We start from the raw sequence: 26,457 nt of genomic DNA on the forward strand, positions 1-26,457 counted from the left end.
AATTTTTTAATTGGTAGATTTCTCCACAGTTTTTGGAAACGGAGTCCACAAAAATTTTCAAAAGGTCAAAAATTTTAAACTCCTTGTAAAATGTTTTTAAATCAAAATTCTTGGCCCGAAAGCATATGGCAAATATTTTATACGTGGCAAAGTAATCCCTGGAATATATTCATTTGTCATGAAGTCCTAAAAAACTGCATTCATTGATTGGATATATTTAAAAAGTTCGTAATTTTTGGTCCGGAAGTCATTTTCATATCAATGAAAGTCCTTAAAAACATTTATTTATTTTATATATTTTAGCCCTTGAAAGTTTTAGGAGGTCCTTAATAGGGCAGTGAAGGAATTTACAATTCTTGGTCAGGAAATTTAAAAATAAATGTTTGCACCAGGAAAGGCTTGTAAGTACATTATTAAAAACTATTAACGATTTTCGCTCAGGAGGTCATTGAATGGGTTTTCTAAAAAAATGATTTTTTTTTTTTTTTTGTTTGGGAGATTTTTGAAAAAGACATCTATAAACTGTTTTTTGAAAATCCACCATTTTGGCATGAAGTCCTCAAAAATGTGTCTCGAAACTCAACAGCTAGAAAGTCCGTGCAAAATATTTTTTAAGGCGGAAAATTTGTGGCCGGAAAGCTTATCTGAGTTATTTTAATAACTCCAAATACGATGTCAAGAAGTCCTTGAAAAGTATTCGATTCACAATGAGAATGTCCCAGGAAATATTTCAAAATTTTGGTTATTTTTTTTATTTTATATGTTTTAGTCCTTGGAGGTACGTAAAAAAATTAATGAAGAAATCCACGATTCCTGGTCAGAAAATGTAAAAAAAAAATTAAATCTGCTATTATTGCTCAGAAAACATTATAGACCTATTGGTGCTTCAAATTTTTTAAACAAGTTCAGGGTTTTGCTCCAGAAAAAAACTTGTTATAATATATTTTAAAATAATAAACTATTTTCACTCATAAGTTTCTTGAAAGTTTTTCTAAAAAATATATATATATATTTTTTTATCTTAAAATTTTATCTTATAAAGTCCACAGTTAACGACCAGGACATTTTAAACCCGTGTTTAGAAAATCCATCATTTTTAGTCCTCAAAAATATTTTTTACGAAATTCACATTTAAATTTTTTAATCCTTGAAATTATTGAAGGAATCCTGGATCTTTAATCAGGAAGTCCTTGAAAAATAATGCTTTAAAGAATCCACTATTATTGTTCAGAGATGATCCTTGTCCAGAGAGTCCTTTTAAAAATTTAATGCCTTTGACTGGAACGTCCGGAAGTATTTATAAAAAAATCGGATCTTGTGCTTTAAAAAATTATTTTTAAAAATCGAAAGATCTTGAATAAGAAGTCCTCAAAAAAATTTTAAAAATCTACAACTCTAGATTACGAATTCCTCGATAAGTTTTTAATGGATGGCTCCTGCCCAGGAAACCCTTGAAAAATATTTTAAAATTTCCAAAAAATTTTTGAAAAAAAAATAGTATAAAAATCCACGATTCATTGTCAGGAAGTCCTTAAAAAACTTTTTTAATTCTCTATTCTTGCTATGGTAATCCTTGAAAATATTTTTGAAAAGAAAAATTGAAAATCCCTAAAAATAAAATTGAAAAGAATTATTTTTTTGTAAAAATTATAGGCAAGACTTTGTCACAAATATAATTACAAAATTAAAGAGGAAAACCTTATCGTAAATAGCTCAACATAATACACGATTGGTGGTCAGGATGGTCTTAGTAAATAAATTTTAAAATTTACGATTCCTGGTCCTAAATGCTTTTTATTTTTTAATAAGAAACATTTTTGATTTTGTTTTTAAATTTCATACTCAAAATTAGTCTCACAAAAATTTATTTAAATTTAATAAATTTTAATAAATTTTTAATTTATTTATTTTATTTATTTTTTTTTTGTTTTTCATTAAAATTGCATATTTATTACCTTAAATTATAAAAAAATACGCAAATGTTTTATATATCCTTGAACAATCAATTAAAATCTTTTTAGGTGACATTAAAAAGAATCTCCAAAAAAATAATATTAAAGCAAATAACCATTTTGAATATTTTCCATATGGACATATTGTTTAAGCTCATAAAACCAAAAAAAGAAAAAAACTAAATTCTATTGCACAAAGACATCTATCTGTTTACACAAAAGAAATCTCTCTATCAATAACCACTTTGACAAACTAAATATTCATGATTTTTTTCTATTTCCTTTCATTGCAGGCATTTTTCATACTAAATAATAAATCCATAAATAACTACCAAAGATATTGTAAATTAAGTTATACAAAAGAAATAGAAGAAGAAGAAGAAATAGAAAATTGAATGAAAACTTCAACTTCAAAAGATGCAATAAAAAAGGAATTATGCCAAGATTTAGAAAATAGAATTTGAAAAAAAAAAAAAAAAAACAGAAATAAAGCATTTTATTTGTTTCCTTTAAAACGCCTCCACTTCAATTCACCAAAAAATAATCTGCAAATAAAAATCATATAAATATCCAGCAAACATAAAAAAAATAACAAACAAATAAAACTTAAATTGTATTCTCATACAATTGGCAACAACAACAACTTCAACAAAAGTGGAAGTATAACAATTCAAATGATAGCAGAACTTGGCAACAAAATAACCAAGCAATAATATCCAACATCCAGCAATTGTTGCGACACGAAAAAAAATCTACAACATTAAGATAAGCCATCTTAAGGAGCAATCTGAGCCAAGGAGAAAAACGAAACAGGGCAAACAACTCTCCTAACTCAACAACAACAGCAGCCGCAGTCGATGACAATGTTATAAACAGGCGACATCAATGCAATTTCCATGCACATGTACAGCAAACAATCATCACAACAACCACAACAACACAAACACATCTACACCCATTCAAACTCTCAAACACAACCACACGCAACAGCAGGAGCAGCAGCAGAAACGTGCAGCAATTTTCCACACATTGTTGTCTATCATCCCGTGTGAGCATTTAAACATTGCTTAACGATTATCGCCGTCACATACATACATCCAAACCCAGCAACAACTACAACAGCCCCCTCTAGGGGCTCAAACAACAGACAACAATTGCACAATTGGTGGCAGCCAAAGAGTTGCCCTAAGATTCTAGGCTCACACTCTCTCTCTGGAAACGGAGCAAACATTGTTCTTAACATCATCGCCGAACAGCGGCAGCAACAGCAGCGGCATTAAAACACAACGGCAGCAACATGTTGCTACGACAATATCAGCATGGCAGCCTACTAATCGGATTTACATTGTTAATTTATAGCTTACAAGGATATACAAATGTTCTGGCAGTGGGTGAGTACAACAACCACAACAAATATTTCCTTTCGTATTTGCTCCCAAAAATATATTTTCCGTTTTTTTTTTTGGAGTACTTTTGAGAAGTTGGCAATAAGAGAAATAAATTAGTTCTCCAGGAATGCCGAAAATACTAGGCCAAAATTCAGCTAACGCCCAAAAGTAGGCTAATGGTTTTAAGAAACGAAAACTTTCGCCCGTTGCCATTTAATACAATTAACAAAAATTTATTATTATGTGAAAAATGTTATTTGATAAAAAAATGGAAATTTATTGGAGAGTAGGGCGAAAAAGGAGGGGGGTTGGGTGGGAGAAGGAAGAAAAGGAAAGGAAATACAAGAAGTTAACAACAACAGGTAAGGTGGAGGCATCAAGTACAAAAATGATAACATGTTAAGTACATTTCCCCTTGTCTCTAGAGAAGAGCCAAAAATAACTCTTTAGTGACAGGAAAACTCAAGAAGGTCTTCCACACACAAAAGAAGAGCTCCAGAAATGTTTCCGGTATCAGAAGCATTCTATGAGGTCTTTTGGTCATAGAAGAGCTCAAAAAAGTCTTTTGGCTGAAGAATGGATCCAGCACATTATCCTTACAAAAAAAAAATACAGATAAGATCTTCTTATTATGGTTAAGCTATAAAGAATCTTTCAGCTATAGAAGGGCTCATATAGGCCTTCTAAATAGGGAAGAGCTCAAAGAGCCCTTTCACTAATAGACGAACTCAAAAAAGTCATCAGGCTACAAATAAACTCAAGGGGATCTTCTGGCTATAGAAGAGTCAAATGAATCTGACTAAGAGAGAGAGAGTTCCAGCAGATCCGTGGAAAAGCTCAAAGGAATTTTGTAGTCAAAAAGAGATATTTTAACCAAAGATGAGTTCAAAGATGTATTCTACCTATAGAATAGGAGGTCTTCTACCTAGAGAAGAACTCAAAAAGGTCTTCCAGCTATAAAAGAGCTCAAAGAGGTCTTCCAGCTATAGAAGAGCTCAAAGAGGTCTTCTAGCCATAGAAGAGCTCAAAGAGGTCTTCAAGCCATAGAAGAGCTCAAAGAGATCTTCTAGCAATGGAAGAACTCAAGAGATTTTCTAGCCATAGAAGATCTCAAAGAGGACTTCTAGCTATAGAAGAGCTCACAGAGGTCTTCTAGCTATAGAAGAGGTCATAGAAGTCTTCTAGCTATAGAAGACCTCATAGAGGTCTTTTAGCTATAGAAGAGCTCATAGAGGTCTTCTAGCTTTAGAAGAGGTCAATGAGGTATTCTAGCTATAGAAGAGGTCAATGAGGTATTCTAGCTATAGAAGAGCTCAAAGAGATATCCTAGCAATGGGATAGCTCGAAGAGATTCTCTAGCCATAGAATAGCTCAAAGGGATCTTCTAGCCATAGACGAGGTCAAAATTATTTACTAGACATAGAAAAGCTCAAACAGATCTTCTGGCCATAGAAGAACTCAAAGAAGTATTCTAGCCATAGATTATCTCAAAAAGTTCTTCTAGCCATTGAAGAGCTAGCAATGAGAGAGCTTCTAGCCATAGGAAAGCTGAAATAAGTCGAAGTGACAGTAGAGTTCAAAGAAATCTTCTAGGCTTGGAATAGCTGAAAGAGATCTCCTAGTTATTCTATGGCTAGAAGATCTCTTTGAGCTCTTTCAAGCCTAAAACACTTCTTTGAACATAAAAAACCTCTAACCATAGAAGGGCTCAAAGAGCCATAGAAGAGCTCAGAGAGATATTCTAGTCATAAAAAAGCTCAATGATATTCTCCTGCTATAGGAGGCCACAAAACAGCCTCAAAGATGCCTTCTGAATATAAAAGAGTTCTCAGAGGTTTTCAGGGTTGTAAAAGAGCTCATGTAGGTTATGAAGTCCACTTCAAGCTAAGGAAAAACTCAACGCAAAAAATCTTAAATTTGTGTGACAGCAATATATGAATTATAATATGTTCTAAAAATTGGCGATTTGAAGTTTTGAATTTTTTTTTTTTTTTAATCTTCTTTGGAAAATTTCTTCTTTTTTCTGCCTTTTTTAAAAAAAGGTCCAAATGCAAATCAATTTTTGTTTCCACTGTAAATTTTCAAAATCTCACAGATTTATGGATTTTTATTTTTCATTTTAATTAATAACATTTGGAAATCACTTTTTATTGGCAAAGCAAGACATAAAATATCCGCATCATTGCCAGCATCATCATTCTGCTCAGTATCTACAGCGTCCAGCTGGTGGCGATGATGATGATGATGATTATGACACTGATGACTAATCTCAACGCCAACAGTTTGCAGCGATGGCTAGATAGATAGCACCTTGGCGATTTTCTTTTCACTTTTCTCTTTAGCCATCCCCTTTGTGTGCCATAGAATGTTTTTTTCCGCTCCTTGGAGAAGAGGCCAGTGGCAAAAAAAAATGTGTTATGGCTACTTGAGTAACTGTATTTTTTTATTGCCTGAATAATTTCTTGACGCCGCTTAGGCTATGGATTTGAACAAGGTTGCGATATTCTTGTTAAGGGAATCAATAAAACATGAGAAGTGCATCAGCAGACAGAAAAGAGAGATAGAGAGTGGGAGAGAGAGAGGTCTTGTAGTATCTCTAGTTAGTTGCTCCCCAAGGGCAAATGAGAGGATTAGCTTCAATTGTTTGTAGTTAAATTTTTCTATGGACCAATGAAGATTAAAATTGACGATTTGAAGTTTTGAAAAATATGTTTGGAAATTGCAATTATTTTCACGAAATATTTGAAAAAAAAATCAAATTTACAGTTTGTTAAAAAAACGTCTAAGAAATATCCACGATTATAGCACTGACAATCCTTCGAAATGAATTCTTCAAAAGTCCATCGCTCAAAAAAATTATATTTTTTTCAAATCAACTTTTGAAAATTTATTTTTTTTTATAAAATCTTTTATTTAAATTAAAATCTTTTAATTAAAATAAAACCCTTTAATTAAATTAAAAAAATGTGGTTTGAAGAAATTTTCTTTAGCGGCAACCGTGTGGAGCATTGGTACAATATTTAATATCTATAAATTTTTTTTTTATCAATTTTTTTTATGAAATTTAAAAAATTACGTCTTGAAGAAATTTAGTTGAAATCTGTCTGAAATCTTAAGTGATACTACTGTGGAGCACCACTTAAGTGTTTTTTTTTTTCAAAACTATAAAAATTCCCAAAAAGGGGACAAACACTTGCCATTTTGGCGCCCTTGTTTTATGTCTTTCTTTTTTTTATTTTCACCCACATTGTCCTGCAAATTGCAATTGCTGCTGCTGTTTGCCATGGCTATATTTAAAAGTGTTTCCTCATTTTACAAGTGGCAGAAATATTTTGTCATAAAAGTGTGTCATAGGACCGGGCCAAAGAAAAACAACCACATTACAGAACACACTGAGGGCGTTGGGGAGGAGGGGGAGGTGGATCATCTGTAAGAGGTGGGTGGTAATATTTTTATGTTTTCACTTTTTTTGTTTCTTTCGCCCATATTTTTTTATTTCATTTCATCAATCAGTTCAGTGCGTTTCCCGCAATGTTTTCCGCTTCTCAGTGTGTGTGTGTGTGGGAGTGTGTGTTTGCGTTTTTTTTTTCTTCACAGCTACAGCTGTTTGAGCTGTTTATCCGTAAGCAGAGCAAAATTGTATTGTAAACTAGCCCATCTCGCGGGTTTATTATGTAGATGCGATGCGTTCTCTGAAGAGTACACATTGTGCCAGCGGCAGGCGAAATGGATAAATGGGACATGGGGCCAATGAGTGTTGTACTGCTGCTGCTGTTGCTTCGGCCGTATGGCCCCTCGTCTAGAACGACATGAATGCGTGTGGCGCCATAAGCATTATTGTTGTTGTAGAATACAGCTGTATGGAGCTTTGGGTGTTGATGGCGGCACTTTGTTGTTGTCGCTCTTAATTTGTTTGTACGGGCATTATGTGTGTGTGGGTTTTTTCTTCTTTGGTGCAGATGACAGATCTCGTTATAAATTTTCTGTATTTTTTTTTTTTGTACATATTCTTCCATGGATTTGTGTTCTCTCCTTCCAACCAAAAAAAAAAAAAAGCTTTAATACCAGCCAGCTTCTAGGTTTGCTGTAACATGTTGTAATGGATATTTAAGTACTTGTAGCTGTTTTTTTTTTTTGTGATTAACAAAATATTGTAATTTTAATTTTTTTATTTATTTTTTGTAAAGAAAGTTAATGAAATGTGTTGGACATTAAGAAACAAATGGTTGGAATTTGAGGTGGAAAATTGGGAAGTTAATAGAGGAGAAAATAAAAAATTAAAAAAAAATAGAGAAGAAAAGAAAAATAAAAAAAATCCAAGGAAGTAAAAGAGAGAAGCATGAGTTTAAATAAACCAACTTTCGTTTTTAAAGACTGACCACTTTGAGAGGGAGAGGGGGAGGGGAAGGTGTGCTTTGTAAGGCCTCTTCATCAAATTTCCTCTATGTTTCAAACATAGTCTCAAAATTGTAATAAAAAACTCATTAGACCCTACAAATTAACTTCAAAGTGAGAAAAAAACTGCAACGAGGACAAACGCCATAATTTTAACAATTTTTTTTTTAAATTTTATTAAATGAAAACAAAAAATGTCGGAAGTAGCATCAAATTTTAGAATAAGTTTAGATTTGTTCAAATTGCCCACCTTTGGCACGAATTATGGCGTTTGGTACTTTGAACCATTCCCGGCGAAACGCTTGCTTGAGTTGATCGACACTTTGGAAGTTTTTAGTGCCAACCTTGCTTTCCATTTTTTTTTTTTTGCGAAAAAGTGGTTTTAAGGCCAAAGACTCCTAGTTAAAGACATATCGATTGGACAATTAAAAATGGCCGAGATGTAAAAAATCCCTGAAATCGGAGTTACCAGGGGACTATTATAAAAAGTGGACCATTTTCTGTGCCAATGATTCCAGATGTCATCCAAAGATCTCCATCAAATTTCAAGGCTCTATCATAAATATTGAGGAATATATCTCAAATATGGAAGATTTCTTTGTATACAGGGTGAGATAAAAAGACTGCAACAAAAAACTGCTGAATTGAATAGCATCAAATTTTAGAAGTTTAGATTTGTTCGAATTGGTCACCGAATGTTGCTCTGCGGTATTTTGGCCCATTTCCGGCGAAGCGCTTCCTTGAGGTGATCGACACTTTGGTATTTTTTAGTTCCAAACTTGCTTTCCAAAATACTCCAGACACATGAGTACAACGGATTGGAATCCGGAGATTTTGGTGGCCATTGTGCACTGGAAATGAAGTGGAGAACCTTATTTTGTAACGATTCTTGGCTGGCGGGTGCTGAGTGCCATGGTGCTGAGTCCTGTTGGAATATCCAAGGGCTGCGGCCAAAATGTTTGCGTGCCCAAGGTTTAATACACCCTCCAGAATATCCTCGCGATAATATTCGGCATTTATTCTGATGCCACGGTCGATTAATACGGAGCGGATAGCGACCTTCGGCTATTATGGAGGCTCACACCATCACCATGGCCGGCGCCTGAGTTCTGGTGGCCAATCGAAGGTGCACATATTCTGCTGACCTCTTTGGCAAGTAAACCCGATCATTTTGTTTTCTCATCGGAAAAACCCAAATTCGGCAATTCACCACTTTCAGCCAAGCCAAGCCACTCTTTAGCTCTCTTCAGTCTATTTTCTTTCCGTTGCGGTGTAAGTTCTTGCACTTTTTGAAATTTGGAATTTCAATAGCTTCACCCCGAGCTCATTTTCAATACTTGCCGAATGGAAAATTGCGATATATTCAGCTCACGGGCCATTTTTCGGACACTGCGATGCGATGATGTTGCTGTTTTCCGTCCGACCACTTCCTTGACGTCGGGCTACGCTACCAGAGTCACGGTAATGAGCGACGGTACGAGACACAAAAGATTTATGCACATTTAAATGCTGGAGGGCCCTAACGATAGTCGGTTGTGGTTTTCCAGCCAAATATGAAGTAATCACACTATCACGCTTGAATTCCATTACGAATAACTTTTTTTCTGGAAAATTCTCACCAAAATGCTTTCGTACGCTTGTAAACAATATAATGAGCTGTCACTGGAATAATTTTAACAGCTGTCGGAGAAAGTCTTAAGTTGGTTACAGTTTTCCCACGCTTTACCCCGTAGATGCCATTGAAAAAGTGTTCAGTCACTTTCAAATTAATATCCTAAAATTCTTCTTCCTAGAACTATGTCCTTGGATACCGCTGAGTACAGAGGCTAAAAATTAGGCACTATCAAATTATTATCCAAAATTAATTTCCTGTGATGGCATTCTTTGAATATTGAACGTTTTTCTCCAATCGAAAATAAAAATGTCAAAATAACATGATTTTGAAAAATAATTCAAAATTGATTCCTGTTCAAGGTCTCAGTGATACCAAGTCCTTAAATCTCATACCAATTCAGCTGATCTCTATTAAATTTAAACACTCACAAATTTCGGAATTTTCTGCAAAACCCCATATATTTCTCTCTCTATCTCTCCCTCCCCCTCTATCCTCATTCTCCTCTCTCCCCTCCCAAAAAAAAAAATCTCTTCATTTCATCTCGTTATACTCCAAAAAGGATGTGGGCAATGTTGTTGTCTTAATTTAAGTTGTTTGACAACATCATGGATGATGTTCCGGGCGGAAACTTTTAATATTTTTATGTATTCCTAGCCAAATACAACGACTCATCTTTCCTCTGCTCTCTCTCTCTCTCCCACCTCTCCGCTATTCCTCAACATGGACAGGAAAACCTCACAACAAAAACTCCTTTCCTTTCGTTCCTTCTTAGCTTAACAACTGGTTTTTGCTTAAGGCCATACTGTATGCTTGTTGTTTCCCTTTACTTTCTTTTTTGGTTGGTTGGTTGGTTATCTTTGGATTTTTGGTAGTACCAGTAAAGGACCAAGGGCTTTATGGCTTGCTGGGTTACTAACAAGGTTATGAAAACATCATAGAAAAAAAGAAGGAAGAAGAAACCTAGAAAATATGTTGAAATTGCACTTCAGCTGGCAGGCTGGTATTATTTCATAACGTAGACACACACTCACTCACTCACACATTGTCATTAAGGCTACATGGGACATGTCCTTGTCTTTGCTGTTGTTGTTGTTGGTCTTTTTTTATATTTTGTCTCTCAGAAAATATGGATGGATATATGTTATTATTGTGCCTGCCAAGTATTAAGGCTGGGGACAGACAAGTAGCCATACACAAACCATTATGTTAGTAATAGTTTAAATTAGTCTTTTGTTTCCAAGTGTGAGTGAATGTGTGTGAACGTGTTTTGATGCAATGGACTGCCACTGCAGCAAGAGTTGCCAGATTGGATTTTAAGGTTTTCCTATTTCAATGAGACTGGATCCAAGGATATACCACACAAATTATTAGAACTAACAAACATTTTACAAAAAAAAAAAAAAAAAAAAATGTCAGAAAGCAATATTTATAGAAAAAATCAATATTTTCTCAACAGAGTTCCCGTCCCTGTCAAAATGAGTTCATGTTAATAATAAAATGTTGTATTAAAAAAATTTTAAAAACAACACTTATAGAAATAAAATCAATACTTTTATCGGAAAGATTATTTAACAATTCCCATCCCTGTCAAAATGAAGTCCCATGCTGCATAACTAAAAAAATTATAGAAAGAACTGTATATTTTAGAAGGATGTATTAGCAGTTTCCATGTCTGTCGGAATCAGTTCTTATTAAGAAGAAAATTGAATATATTAAAATTCTGAATTAACAAAAAAAAAACCAATTGAAGGGTGAGATGAATAAACTGTAACCAACTTCAGACTGCTGTCATTTCTAAGCCACTCGTCCGACAGCTGTTAAATTTATTCCAGTGACCGCTCATTATATTGTTTACAAACGTACAAAAGCATTTTAGTGAGAAATTTCCAGAAAAAAAATTATTCGCGATGGAATTCAAGCGTGATTTCTTTCTGATATTTGGCTGGAAATCCACTAGTGGCTATCGTTAGAGCACACCAGCATTTAAATGACAATAAATCTTTTATGTCTCGTATCATCGCTCGTTACCTTGATACTGGTAGCGCATCCCGACGTCAAGGAAGTAACGGGAGAAAACAGCAACATCAGCAGAAATCGTTCGAAAAGTAAAGAAGCGAACAGTGACCGAAAAATGGCTCGTGAGCTGAACATATCGCAATATTCCATTCGGCAAATATTGAGAAATGAGATCGGGGTAAAGCCATTGAAATTCCAAAAAGTGGAAGAACTTACACCGCAACAGAAAGACCGCTAAAATAGACTCTAAAAGCTAAAGAGTTGCTTCGCTTGGCCAAAAGTGGTCAACTGCCGAATTTGGTTTTCTCCGTCTTCGATGAGAAAACATTCGTTGTCCAGCAGTTTGCAAACAAACAAAATGATCCGCTCATATTTAGTTGCCAAAGAGGTCAGCTGAAAATGTGCACCTTCGGTTGGCCACCAGAACTCAAGCACCGGCCATGGTGATGATGTGGGCCACCATAACAGTCAATGGTCGCTCTCCGCTCGTATTAATCGACCGTGGCATCAGAATAAATGCCGAATATTATCGTGAAAATATTCTGGTGGTGTATTAAAGCCTTAAAGCCTGTATGTAAACCTTGGACATTCCAACAGGACTCAGAACGCGCCACCCAAGAATGGTTAAAAAATGAGGTTTCTCGCTTCATTTCCAGCGCACAATGGCCACCAAAATCTCCGGATACCCATCCGTTCGTCTATTGTGACTGGAGTATTTTGGAAAGCAAGGTTGGCACTAAAAAATACCAAAGTTTCGACCACCTCAAGCAAGCGCTTCGCCGGGGAATGGGCCAAAATACCGCAGTGCAACATTCGGGCAGCGGTTTCATTGGGGGTTTGAAGGTCATAATTCGTGCCAAAGGTGACCAATCTGAACTTATTCTAAAATTTGATGTTATTTCCGACATTTATTACTTTCATTTAATAAAATGTAAAAAAAAAATGTAAAAATTATGCTAGATTAGATTTTGACAAGTTTAACAGAAAATTTTGAGGATAACTTCGGAAAAATATCCCAAAAATCACTTTTAATGGAGAAAAACATAAAAAAATCGTGCAAAAAATGCCCCAAAAAAATCCTTGTAAGTCGACTGGGTGACATGAGAAATTATTTTATTTCACTTCGGATAAAGTGGATAAAATTATGATTTTTATCCGTTTTATCCGAAATGGCTTAGAATTGTTTATTGACGTTCTACTTGTATAACAAATGGTAGAAATGGGTTCTTGACAAGTCACATTATTTTTTTTTTTTTTTTTTTTTTTATAAAAGGGTCCTGAAAACAGCTCTTAATGTTGAAAAATTGATTAAAACTGACTAAAAGTGCACTAAAAAAATGAGAAATTCCAGAAAATGTTGACAACATTTATATGTAATTCATTAATATTTCCAATAAAGATTACAAATCCTAGACATCATTACAAGTGTTTTCAAGAGTTTATTTGTAAAATGTATATGGCTTATTACTTTTTTTAAACAAGAAATGCATTTTTAATTCAATTTTTTTAATTTAAAAAAAATTGACCTAAAAATTTTTAAATTAATTATCCCAATTTGGCAACCCTTTTGTTTGAGTCGCTGTTATTCTCAAGATATGTTATTTTCCACAACAATCATACTTTCATCTTTTACTCTCCCTCTCTGGACCACTCTCTCTATCTCTCTCTCTTTTGCTCCTTGCTCCTTTACGTTTCGCACCCATCTAATATTAATCACATTTAATTATAATTTATGAAAGCTTAAAGGACATGTTTATGTTAATGAAATTGTACTCCTTGTTTTGTCTCATGTCTGCCTGCCTGCCTGCCGGCCATGGTCTGTTACTCATTAGGATCTGTGTGTCACTAGTAATGTTGTGCAAGGATAAAAATACATTCTTTAAAAAAAAAAATCTTTATTTTCGCCAGCAGCACATTTAAAATAACACAATGGGAAAAGTTTCAATTAAAACAATCTTAATAACTGACATATGTAACTAAATTACCTTGTTAATTGGAAAATTATGTCCCAGCTTTTCCAAGTTGGCAATCAACAAATTGCCAACATTTTCCCCCCACCAATCAAAAGAGAGAGAAACTAATAAAAACTTCCTCTCCAACATGTATGGCCAGTAATTAATCATTTACAAAATTGCTCAGGCTAAATGGCAAACCACTACACACACACACGAACCAAGAGATTCGCATAGGTATAGTTTTAATAGTGAAAATTCTAAACAGGGGCCAGTCAGCCAGCCAACCACCAATCAAGCCAAACCAAACCGAACCGAACAAGGAAACATAAAACTTTTAAAACATTCCATTATGATTTTCACACAGCAGGGCCATTAATCACGAAATCACTGACCTCACAAGGGTGGACTATTAGGAGTTCGGAACTAAGTTTCGAAACATATGTACTACTCTCCCCCCTCACCTGGCCATATAAAAACACACACAAAAATAAAACCAGAGAAGAAGCGCAAAAAAAAACCATCAGCATATTTTCCAACATCAAAGGTGGTAAATGAATAAGCCATGGAAACACATGTTGTTGTAAAACGACAACAAAAAAAAAAAAAAAAACACGCCAAATAAAAACAACGAAACTGAAAATTTTCTCACAATTAGATGACGTGCTAGTTTCATTTGCTTTGGAACTTTTACTGCAGAAGTCTGGCCAAAAAAACGTACGTACACACACGAACAGCGGCAGTGCACACAAAGGTGATGGCAGGCCACACCATCAGCAACACCACCACCACCTCTACCACCGCCAAGCAGAAGCTCAATTGACTTCAGCACATCACCTTTTGGTGGTAAACGCTTGCTTGTTCGTGGCAATACCCCGGCAACAACTTTGGCTTATTAAAATTACCCAAAAATTATATAGACTCGCTCGCCATATTACGTCGTGGATGATGAAAATTTGTGTGTATGTGTGAGTGCTACAGATTTTAGATTGTTTCAAGGGTTTGCGCTACTGACTGTGGGAGTTTTGGTGGCAGCCACCAGCACGTAGCTTACTCATTGTCTGGGTAATGCAGACACGCAATACTCGAATTTAAAACTGAAAAATAAAAAAAGAAATGATAATAAGATAAAGTGATCAAATTGTACTTACCCACAAATGAATTGTGCGAATGGCGGAGAACCCTTTTGCGTAGACAATGGAAAATGAAACTAGAGAGAGGGAGAGGTAGAGAGAGAGAGAATAATATTACATGAAATATAACACTTTCAAGATAGCAATTCGGAATCCACGAATTATAGAAGAATTCTTCTTTAAAATTCTTCCTGAATTTAGAGAGAGGGTGGGTGGAGCTCACGATCTCGTCACTTGGGTAAATTTTTTTTTGTCATAGAAATTATTTTTTACTTAACTTTTGGGGAGAATATCCTATACAAAAAACAAGGCAACTGATGAGGATTGGTGGCTCTTTCCGAAACCTAGGTATTCCCTGCCTTACCTCCTGGTAAACATTACCATCGTTCTCCACTAATAAACAAACGTTGTTTTTATAAAAACAAAAATAATGGATTAAGTCTGACATTTTGCAACAACAAAATACTATGGTATCCCGAACAAATAAGTCAATTCGGTTCTGCTAAAAAATAATACAAAGACAGCTTCAATCAATTCAGACTCCAAAAGTGGTAAATTAAATTTGTTTTAAGGACTCCGAAGAACTCTTTCCAAATTTTTACTCTTCAAAAATATATCCCCTTCGAAGAGCATAAATCACGTCCAAAGCAGTCAATATTTTTATGCCCTCCACCATACTATGGAGGATATATTAGCTTTGTCATTCCGTTTGTAACTCCTCGAAATATTCATAATAGACCCTGCAAAAGATATATATTGTGCATCAGCGTAAAATTCTAAGACGATCTAGCGATGTCCGTCTGTCTGTCTGCCGTCCGTCTGTCTGTCTGTCCGTCTGTTGTAATCACGCCATCTTTCGAACAAATTGAGATAGAAGGCTAAAATTTTGCATACATACATAGTTTGCCAGTAGACAGGTTACGTTCGTAAAAAGCTCGTGTCGGTCCACGTTTTTCTATAGCACCCATATAATGGTACCTTCCAATAGTCGCTAGTTTGATGATTTTAGCAATATTTTTTAAGGGAATTGTTTCAAAATTGGTATTTAAAGTTCATAGTAGGTACTACAGGCTAAGACAGAAAATTATCCGTGCAGGTCCACGTCTTCGTATAGCCACCATATACCGACATCTCCCGATAATCGGTTTTTTGTGGAATTTAGCGACAATATTAATCGGAATTATTTCAAATTTCGTAGTAGAAGTTCGTAATGGGTACCACAATGTATGACAAAAAAGTGTCTACATAGGTCCATTTCATCGTATAGCCCCCAATATAACGGTACCTCCCGATATTATTCGGTATTTTGATGATTTTAACGACATTACTCACCGAAATTGTTTCAAATTTGGTATCTGAGGTTTTTAATGGATACTACAGCCTATGACAGAAAATTGTCTGTGCAGGTCCACGTCTTCGTATGGGCCCCATATATAAGTTTCTCCCTATATTCTGTATTTTGACGATTTTAGGTACAATACTCACTGAAATTGTTTGAGATGCCGTATTTGGAGTTCGTAATGGATGCTACAGCCTATGACAGAAAATTTTCAATGCTGGTCCAGGTCTTCGCACAGCTCCGATATAACAGTACCTCCCTATGTACGGTATTTTGATGATTTTGGCTACATTATTCACCGTTTATTTCAAGTTTCGAATTTAAAATGGCTTATGACAAACAAATCCTGTGTAGGTTCACGTCGTATAGACCCCAATATAGCGGCTATAATTAGATTTTAGTTTTGGAAAATTTCCAAATTCCATCCAAATGATGTTCAATACTCTGTAAGTTTACCTTAATTCCCTTGAGCCTAAATTTTTTCAAGTTTTACATATTAAATGGACAGCGAACAATTCTAAGTGTCTTAAATAATGTAAATTACATTCAAAAATTATTTTATATGATTTCGGATCAAATGTATAAAATAAAAATAATTTTATCCAAAATGTCACTCATCATTTACAAAAAAATAAAAAAAACATATTTTTGTCAAGTTTAACTGGAAAAATTTAAAATTTACTCCGAAAAATTAATCGGCTGAATTATTTGATGTCACTTCGGATAAGATTTTAATTTTTATCCGTTTTAACCGAAATGGCCTGAAATTATTTCCGTTTTATTCGAAATGTTATCAAATCACTAATAAACGGAATTCTTTCATTTCAAACGAAATCAGAACCCGTACATGTAGTCTTTTATAGGATGAATTTAGCATAAGGTCCCGAAAGGTTCGCATTGCAAGTAGAGATCTCGAAGCATTCCTGAAAATTATTTGCCAGAGAAGTGATAAAAAAATCTTAAATTATATAAATTTAGCTGAAAGGCATCTGGCTTTCAATTTCAGTCATTTCGGATATAGTGGATAATTTTTTTTTTTTATCCGAAATGGGCTCAGATCAATTATAAACGTATAATATACATTTAAAACTAATTAAATTATACATTTAATAGACTTTATGTGAAAAATGTGGCATTTGAATCTTAAATATCACCATTTCAGGAGGAAGACCAATCTCTTAGGACGCTTTGAAGTTTTCAAGTGAAATATTTTCTTAAAAATGCTCCTATAAATCTTAAAATATATGAAAACTAGTTAAAATCCATCAGACATTAAATGTTAGTCACTTTGGATAAAACGGATAAAAATTTGGATTTTATCCGTTTTATCCGGAATGGGCTCAGATCACTTATAAACACATAATATATATTTACAACGAATTAAATGACATACTTATTGGTCCTTAAGTGAAAAATGTTTTATTTATATCTAGATCCACATTTTAGGAGAGAAACAAGTCTCTAAGGATCCTTAGAAGTTTCCCAGTTAAATATTAGCTTGAAAATGCTTTTATAAATCTTAAAATGTATAAAAACTAGTTAACACTCATCAGGCATTCATTTTGAGTAACTTCGGAAAGAAGGATCATTAATATCTAGATCCACATTTTGGGAGGAAAAAACAAGATAAACATTTTGATTTTATCCGATTTATCCAAAATGGGCTCAGATCAAATGTAAACGAATAATACACATATGAAATGATTAAATAACATATTTGACGGGCTTAAAGGGCTAAATTTGCCATTTTTTTAAAGTTCATGTTTCAAAAGAAAAATAACTCTCTCCTAAGGCCCTTTCAAGCTTTCATTTTTAATATTTAGCTTCAAATAAAACAAATTAATGTTAAAATACATAAAAATTAGAGAAAGACTATATTTGACTATAATTTTCACTCACTTCGGATAAAGTAGATAAAAAATTATGAGTTTATCCGTTTTATCCGAATTGCTATCATACCGTTTATGGACAGATACCCTTTATCACAAAATGATTAACAATTATTTTTAAGGATTTTATGGCGGAAAATGTGAGTTTTTATCATCCTTCGGCATTCCAATATAGATTTAAAACAGGCGTCCTGGAGCCCTTTAAAACCTTTCATTGAGAATTTTTATATCAAAAATGATCCAAATGGACAAAATTTTAAGTGAAAATCAATTAAAAAAAAAATTCTGGTAACAAGGTATACAAATATTGAATTTATTTATTTTATCCAAAAATATTAAAATTTTAGAATTTATCCATTTTATCCAAAATGGCTAAAAATCGAAAGTACTCTTAGCGATAGATAATTTGAATCTTGAACAAGCCTTTATTTTGAATCTTCCTTAATCACTTACCAGGAATTTATATTCCAATTACCTGCTCCAAAATTAAATAAGAATTCAATTTTCATTCAATTTCAAAGAACTTTATTTTATTCCCAAGAATTTCAAACAAATAAGGTCCCCTTCTGGCAAGGAAAGTGTTGTGGATTTCGATTTTCTCATACTTCATTTTTCAATAGACTCCTTCTTGAAACAAAATCCGGTTAATTAAATTTAATATTTTTAGAGCACCTGTCTTTATGTTTCTACAAATACACCATCTTTAGTCTATTTCACACACACACACACACATCCATCGTTCCCCCCATTAAATCATCTTGGCTGGTAAAAGCATTTTATGTTGGCAATTTCCCACAGTTGTTGCATGCCTGATATATATTTTAAAAAATATGGCCACTAAACACAAACCATGCTAGCATCTTCAGGGATTTGGAAACTGCATTCTCGATTTATGTATGTTTGTATGGATGTGTGTAAGTTAGTTTGTGTGTGTGTGTTTTGCACCCAAGTGTCTCTCAGTCACATATGCTTATAATTATATTTCTGCATGGTTTGCCATTTGCAAAAGGCTAAAAATTATAATTTGAAATTCATTAATGCACCTCCTCTGTGTGGTGAACAGGTGTGTTGGTGTGTGAGATACGACACAATAGAAAATGAAACTCCATGTGGCAATGGATTCTTGTTTAATGGGAATTAGAATGAACAATGAGGTTAGTTGACTGGTGAATTGTGAAGGGGAGCAGCAGGTAATAATTTTTATTTAAAGTAGATCATATTAAATATGTAAATGTATTTATGAAGTTTGGACATTTTCACGGTCTAGCCTTGGACGTAACAGGGATGAAAGAAAACAACTATTAATAGAAGGACTATGGTTAAGGATGAGAAACAGCCTCTTAAAATTCAATTATATTTTTTTTTTAAATTTTAAATTTACAGAGGAAATTTCTTTAAATGTTGATCGCGGATTAAAATATCACTATTTTTTCAATCCAGAATTGAAACCAATAATTTTTCAAAATTATTCTTGAAAGGCACCATCAGTTTTCTCACAGAATTCCCTGGAGGAGTAAACAGGGTGAGATAAAAAACTGCAACAAAGTCAAAGCCATAATTTTTACATTGTTTTTTTAATTTTATTGAATGAAAAGGTCGGAAATAGCATCAAATTTTAGAATAAGTTGAGATTTGTTCGAATTGGTCACCTTTGGCACGAATTATGGCCTTCAAACGGCCAATGAAACTGTCATACGCTGCCCGAATGTTGCCCTGCAGTATCTTGTCCCATTCCCAGCGAAGCGCTTGCTTGAGGTCATCGACACTTTGGTATTTTTTAGTGCCAACCTTGCTTTCCAAAATACTCCAAACGCAATAGTCCGACGGATTGGTATCTGGAGATTTTGTTGGCCATTATGCGCTGGAAATGAAGCGAGAAACCTCATTTTGTAACCATTCTTGGGGGGCCCCTGATGAGTGCGATGGTTCTCAGTCCTGTTGGAATGTCCAAGGTCTGCGGCCAAAATGTTTGCGTGCCTAAGGCTTTAATGCACCCTCCGGAATATTTTCGCGATAATATTCGGCATTTATTCTGATGCCACGGTCGATTAATACGAGCGAAGAGCGAACATCGGCTGTTATGACGGCCCACACCATCGCCATGGCCGGCGCTTGAGTTCTGGTGGCGAATCGAAGGTGCACACTTTCAGCTGACCTCTGTGGCAAAGTAAACACGATCATTTTGTTTATTTACAAACTGCTGGACAATGAATGTTTTCTCATCGGAGAAAACCAAATTCGGCAGAGTGAAGCCACTCTTTAGATGAGAGAATGATGAGAAAACCAAATTCGGCAGAGCGAAACAACTCTTTAGCTCTTTTGAGTCTATTTTCTTTCTGTGGCGGTATAAGTTCTTGCACTTTTCGGAATTTCAATGGCTTTACCTTGATCTAATATTGCAATATTTGCGAATTGGATATTGCGATATGTTCAGCGGCCACTGCGACGCGGGTTTCGATCAAGTCGCTTCTTTACTTAAGAACCTTTTGGAACCTCTGCTGACGTTGCTGTTTTCTTCCGTCCACTTCCTTGACGTCGGGCTATGCTACCAGTATCACGATAACGAGCGACGGTACGAGACACAAAAGATTTATTCACATTTAAATGCTGTAGTGCTCTAACGATAGCCACTTCTGGTTTTCCAGCCAAATATAAAGAAATCTGGAATTCCATCCCGAATAACTTTTTTTCCGTGAAAATTCTCACCAAAATGCTTTTGTACGCTTGTAATGAATATAATGAGCTGTTGCTGGCATAATTTTAACAGCTGTCGGACGAGTGGCTTAGAAATGACAGCAGTCTGAAATTGGTTGCAGTTTTGTCATCGCACCGTTTATTATGAAGGGGAGCAGCATGGAAAAAATATATATTATTACAAGAACTTAGGTTAGATACCAAAAAAAAAAATCAGTTATGTTATTTTTAGATTTCAAAATTAACATAGGAAAATTCTTTACAATTTTATCGGGATTTGAAAAGTCACAATTTTTACAATCCAGGATTGAATTTAATAATTTCTTAAAATTATTCTTGAGAACCCTAATAAGATTCTCCGTGAAAATCCCTGGTATTCCTTTATTTACATTCAAAGAATATTAATTTAAGAGCATTTCAAAGTTACTCTTACCTGTAATTTTATGAACCTCTTAAGCTCTCATCGCACAGCTCTTAAACTCTCACTCCATCTCTGTTTTACTGGCTAAAAACCTTCTCATCTCCGGATTAAGACCATAATCATTTACATTAAAAATATTTACTATTCACTCACTCACGCACACACATACACAAATACAAATCTATTATAACATACAAGAGTTTTCTTATTATTTGTTACAAAATTGTTTATGTTCTTAGTGACACCAGTAGTGGTAATAGAAAACTTTCTTATGTGCTGGTGTGTGTGTGCGTTAGTTGTTTTAAGAGTTCTGTGACAATGATTAAATGCCATGATAGTTCTTTACCAAAAACTTAAATGATTTTCTTGTTTTGTTTTTGTCTCATTTATAACTTCCATGACCTCTCTCACAACCACCCTCTCCCAATCGCATGCTACTCTCTCCCATGAAGAGTTAGAGACAAAACTGACAGAAATAAAACCAAAATGTGAATGATGGCAGGCCACAGAAAGAAACGGTTTAGATAAATTATCAGTTTGTTGGTTTTTTGCGTTGTTGGTGTTGTTGTTGCTGCTGATGTTGTTGGTAGCAGTCATGGTGGTGGTGGGGGAGGGTGATGCTACAACTTGGTTGGAGTAATGATTAGTAACTAAATGTTGATGATGTTGATTATACAGCAGAGACACAACATTTTTACTTGTCAATGTGTATTTGTGGCCAAAGGCTTTTGGCTGTGTCCTTTATCCCCCTCACCCAGCCATCACTCTCCTTCCAACTCCCCCATCCCCCACCAACATGTGTGTATATTTGTTAATGAAAATAATGTTTTGCCAACGATAATGATGAGGTTATGTTTGTTTGTTTGTTTTTGCAACTGAGTATGAGTTAAAGGCTTTGGCTTGGCATTTGTATATGTGTGTGTACATATGATCGAGTGTGTGAGTGTGTGTGAATGTAATTGGCAATTTGAAAATCTGTTTGACATCCATATAACTGTTTGCAATCACAACGAATGCTCTGTGTGAGTTACATACTCACCTCTCCCAAACCACCCTTCTCCCCCACACCCCCTCTCTTCCCACCTCTCCTCAGCTACCATCAAAAATCGAAAAGATAACAAAATCACAAACCATATCATTCTTGGAAATGGAAAAATAAATTTTTTGGTGACAAATGTTGTTGTGGATTTTGTGGTAGTGGCTGTGGTGTTGGCTGTGATGGCTGTTGATGGGATTTGAGTGAAAAACATTTTTCATTTTTCCCTTCTGTATTTAGTAAACTTTCATATCCTTATTTGTTTGGCAAAAAACGACGAAAATTACTAATGAGATGTACTCACTGGTATAATTAATAGGTATTAATGGGAACATGTTGTAGGGGAGAGAGGGAAAGAGAGAGTGATGGGAGAGGTAGGTAGAGGGTATCAAGAATTTATGTTAGTGATTTTATTTCCTGACAAGAGACACAATTTATTTTGAAAAGGGGATTTTAATTAAGCCCAAAAACACACGCACATTGATAAATGTGGGATAAATGGTGGGGAATTAGGAATCGTATTTGAGTGATTTTGCAAAACTTTGTCATTAAACGCATATTAGGCCTCCGGTGGTTCTATGTTTGTAAAGGGGAGATGATATTTTGTTTTTAAATTTGGTATAAAATCTCAATAATTTAAATTTAATATACTTCGAAAAAGGCTAAGTAAGTAAAAAATATTTATGAGAGATATTAGTATTGAAAATTGTAACCGTTTTTTTGGGGGAGGTACCACAAGGATGTGGGCCGATATTCACCATCTTTGCCTCAAATCTTGGCTTAGTAGTAAAATTGGATTGTGTGAAGTTTGAAAAAAGAAACAAAGGTTTATTTTGTATTTTGTGAACGTTTTGGTTATTCAAAATGGTAGCACCTTTGTGGGGGGAGGTAAGAGAAGGCGTAAGCCGAAACCTATCTTCACTACAGATTTTGTGTTAGTTGAAACATTGAGAAATTCTGAGTTTGAAAAGAAAAGGATGCTTATTTCGTTTTTCATGGGCGTTTTTTCTTATTCAAAACTTTGACCATTTTGTGGGGAGTGTACCAGAAGCAGTAAGCCGATATTTCCCATCTTCACAACAGATCTTGCGTCGATAGAAATATTGGTGTGTGTTGGGTTTGGAAGGAATTAAACCCTTTTTCGCATTTTATGAGAGTTTTAGTTATTCGAAAATTGTGATCCGTTGTGGGGGAGGTAGCAGAAGGATTGAACCGATATAATCCATCTTCATTACATATCTTCTGTTGATAAAAATATCGGGGTGTGTTGAGTTTGAAAGCAATTGGATGCTTATTTCGCATTTTATGGAGAGTTACAATTATTCAAAATTTGGCCCCCTTGTGGGGGAGGTACCCGAAGGAGTGCGTCGAAATATCCCATTTTCACAACAAGTTTTGTGTTGGTAGAAATATTAGGTTGTGCTAAGTTTGAAAGGAATCCGATTTTCATTTTGAATTTTGTGAGAGTTTTGGTTATTCCAAATTTTGACCCGTTGTAGGGTAGGTACCAGAAGAAGAGGTCCGTTCGATCCGATCTTCATAACATATCTTGTGTTTCTAGAAATATTGGGATGTGTTGAGTTTGAAAGAAATTAGATGCTTATTTCGCATTTTATGGAGAGTTGTAATTATTCAAAATTTTGACCCGTTGTGGGGGAGGTACCAAAAGATCTGATCCGATATATAACAATTTTGACCCGTTGTAGGGTAGGTACCAGAAGGAGAGGTCCGTTCGATCCGATCTTCATAACATATCTTGTGTTGATAGAAATATTAGGATGTGTCGAATTTGAAAGGAATTGGATGATTATTTCGCATTTTATGGAGAGTTATAATTATTCAAAATTTTGAACCGTTGTGGGGGAGGTACCCGAAGGAGTGGGTCGATATATCCCATTTTCACAGCAAATTTTGTGTTGGTAGAAATATTGGGTTGTGCTAAGTTTGAAAGGAATCGGATCATTATTTTGAATTTTGTGAGAGTTTTGGTTATTCCAAATTTTGACCCGTTGTGAGGGAGGTACCAGAAGGCGTAAACCGATATATCTCATTTTCACACCAGATCTTGAGAGAATAAAAATATGTGATGTGAGGAATTTGAAGACAGTCGGATGCTTAATACGAATTTTATGGAGACTTATATTTAATAAAAATTTTGACCCGTTATGGGGGAGGTACCAGAAGGGGTAAGCTAAAATATTCCATTTTCCCATCAAATCTTGTTTTAGCGGAAATATTGGGATGTGTGAAATTTAAAGCCTATTGAATGTTTATTTCGCATTTCAAAAGAGTTGCAATTGTTCAAAATCTGGACACTTTTGCGGGGAAGATACCAAAAGGAGTGGTCCTATATATTCCATTTTCACACCAGATTTTGTGCTAGTAGAAATGTTGTTACGTGTCAAATTTGCAGAGAATCGGAAGCTTATTTAGCATTTTATGTGAATTTCGGATACTAAAAATTTCGACCCGTTGTGGGGGAGGTATCACAAAGAGTGATCCGTTCGATTTTTTCTTTATACCAGATATTGTATTGGTAGAAATATAAGGATCTGCGACAATCAGAGACTCTTCGTTCACATTTTATACATATAATAATTATTTAAAAATTTAACCCTTTGTGGGGTAGGAACTTGATGGGATGAGGTGATATTATCCATTTTCGCACCTGACATAGTACGAGTACTGATATAAATATTGGAATTTCCGAAATTTGAACAAAATTGGATGATCCTACCTTGTTCTATAAGGAAAATTATTTTCTGTGAAAGTGTCGACCTTTTGTGTGAGGGGTATCAGTAAAAATATAAAGATATTGCCCATCTCTGCACTCAATCTAATTTTGATAATGATATTGTCCACTTCCGTACCTGGTAGAGGTAATAATAGGAATGGACCGATATTGCCATCTCTGAACTGGATCTAATTTTGATATTTTTGCTATGTCCCAAATTTTTGACCAAATCAAATATTTCATTGGAAAGTTAGAGTAGATAGCAGGAGGAACAAATGGACACCCCTAGATCGACTCCAAATGTCCTGAAACAAATTTGGTCCAAAGAAACCTAGGGTCAAAGCCGTTATTTTAATGAGGAATATTTTGAACATATCAAATGATATATACCCTCTGTAGCCATATAGCTAAGGGCGCCAACGTAGCCAGAGATCTATTTCGAAAATATAAAAGTGCCCAATGAAGAAATAGATTTTCAAGCAAAATTCCTAAAAAATATAATTTACCATTTCGGAGGGGGCCTGGATCGTCACCCCGGTGGCTAAGGGTATACAATTATAAAAATATTTAAAAAGACGCCATAATTTTTCGTAAACTTTTTGAAAAATACGCTATTTCAAAAATGCTTAATATAAAAAATATTTTTTTAATCGAAAAAAAAACTCAATATAAAACTCAAAAATGTTGATTGATTTATGCTTGTTATTATCCTTTTAATAATAATTTTTATTTATTATATTATCATATTTTCCGAAATAATAACAAAAATTAAAGCATACATTCAGGCTTCAACACTCCAACTAAATTTATATGGCACTCCAACCAAATAATTTGGTCAAAACTTCATTAAAAATTGATTGAAATTTACATTTGGTGATTAGCAAAAAAACGTATTTATATTATTACACACATACAGACAAACTTAGATAGATATAGGAATATATATATGACTGTGTGGGTAATTCTAATAACATTCCATAAAATCAACGCTTGTGTTAATTTTTTGTCTTTTTTTTTTGTGAAATTCTAACAAACAAAGCAAATAATTGTTCGACACACACATATACACACATCATTCACTCACTCATTTTATCCGTGAGTGAGAACGACGCTAAAACCTCAGTGTGACAATTATCGAACAAAAATTCTGTATGTTATTTGAACTCTTGTTCACGTTTTGTGGCCATTTGGCCATATGTTGAGGTGAGTGTGTGTGCGGGTGCGTAGCTGCATTTAACTGCCACTAAATGTATGCAAATTACAAAAATTTTGAGCCTATTTAAAAAGTCATGCAATTAAAATTTATGTTTTATTATAAATTCGCCATTAGGTTACACCGAAACGCGGTAATAACGTTTTGGGGAGATTTGTTTTTGGCAAATTAACAAAAACACCGCAAAATGCATTTTACACATAATTTGGTTTTTATAATTTGTTGGGTTTGAGGGGGGAATTTGGATTTGCAGCAAAAAAAAAATTGCAATTAATTTTTAATGGGAATTTTATGGCAGAAAATCCAAAACACACAAACTCACATGAAGACAACTTCAAATGACAAATGACCATGACCAGGTGTTAATTCCCATAAAACTACTCATTGGTGTCCAGTGTGATGGCTATAGAACCATATCTTGTAACAAAGGTTACAAGGTTTTTCCCTTAAGTTTTCCTCTTTAAATTTGGATGCATATTTTTTTGAGTGATTTTCATTTTTCCTTTGGCCTTTAAACCAATTTTGCTAATCCAAGTTTTACATAAAACCCCCTCCCCCCAAACAACATATGTTGCCATTTTGTGCATTTCTTGGCTAAATTTTTATGTTTTCCTTTTGGCATTTTGCTTTGCCATGGTACTGCAGCGGCATTGCCTGTTGTTCTGCAATATTCACATGCA

The 26,457-nt window shown here is 34.5% G+C and overlaps 1 protein-coding gene across 7 annotated transcripts in view; it reads left to right on the forward strand.

The window, feature by feature from the left end:
* LOC101901103 (B-cell receptor CD22) overlaps positions 1-26,457 on the forward strand; it is a 533,140-nt gene that overhangs the window by 336,373 nt on the left and 170,310 nt on the right. For all 7 annotated transcript variants that reach the window (XR_009342470.1, XR_009342471.1, XM_059123997.1 and 4 more), the window contains one exon: positions 2,246-3,343. Coding sequence is in view for 5 of the 7 variants with exons in the window: in XM_059123997.1 (XP_058979980.1) it covers positions 3,250-3,343 (94 nt within the window). In the remaining 2 variants the exon portion in view is untranslated. The remainder of the gene's footprint in view (positions 1-2,245; positions 3,344-26,457) is intronic.

This window comes from Musca domestica, unplaced genomic scaffold, assembly GCF_030504385.1.
Source record: "Musca domestica strain aabys unplaced genomic scaffold, Musca_domestica.polishedcontigs.V.1.1 27, whole genome shotgun sequence".
Classification (NCBI taxonomy): Eukaryota; Metazoa; Arthropoda; class Insecta; order Diptera; family Muscidae; genus Musca; species Musca domestica.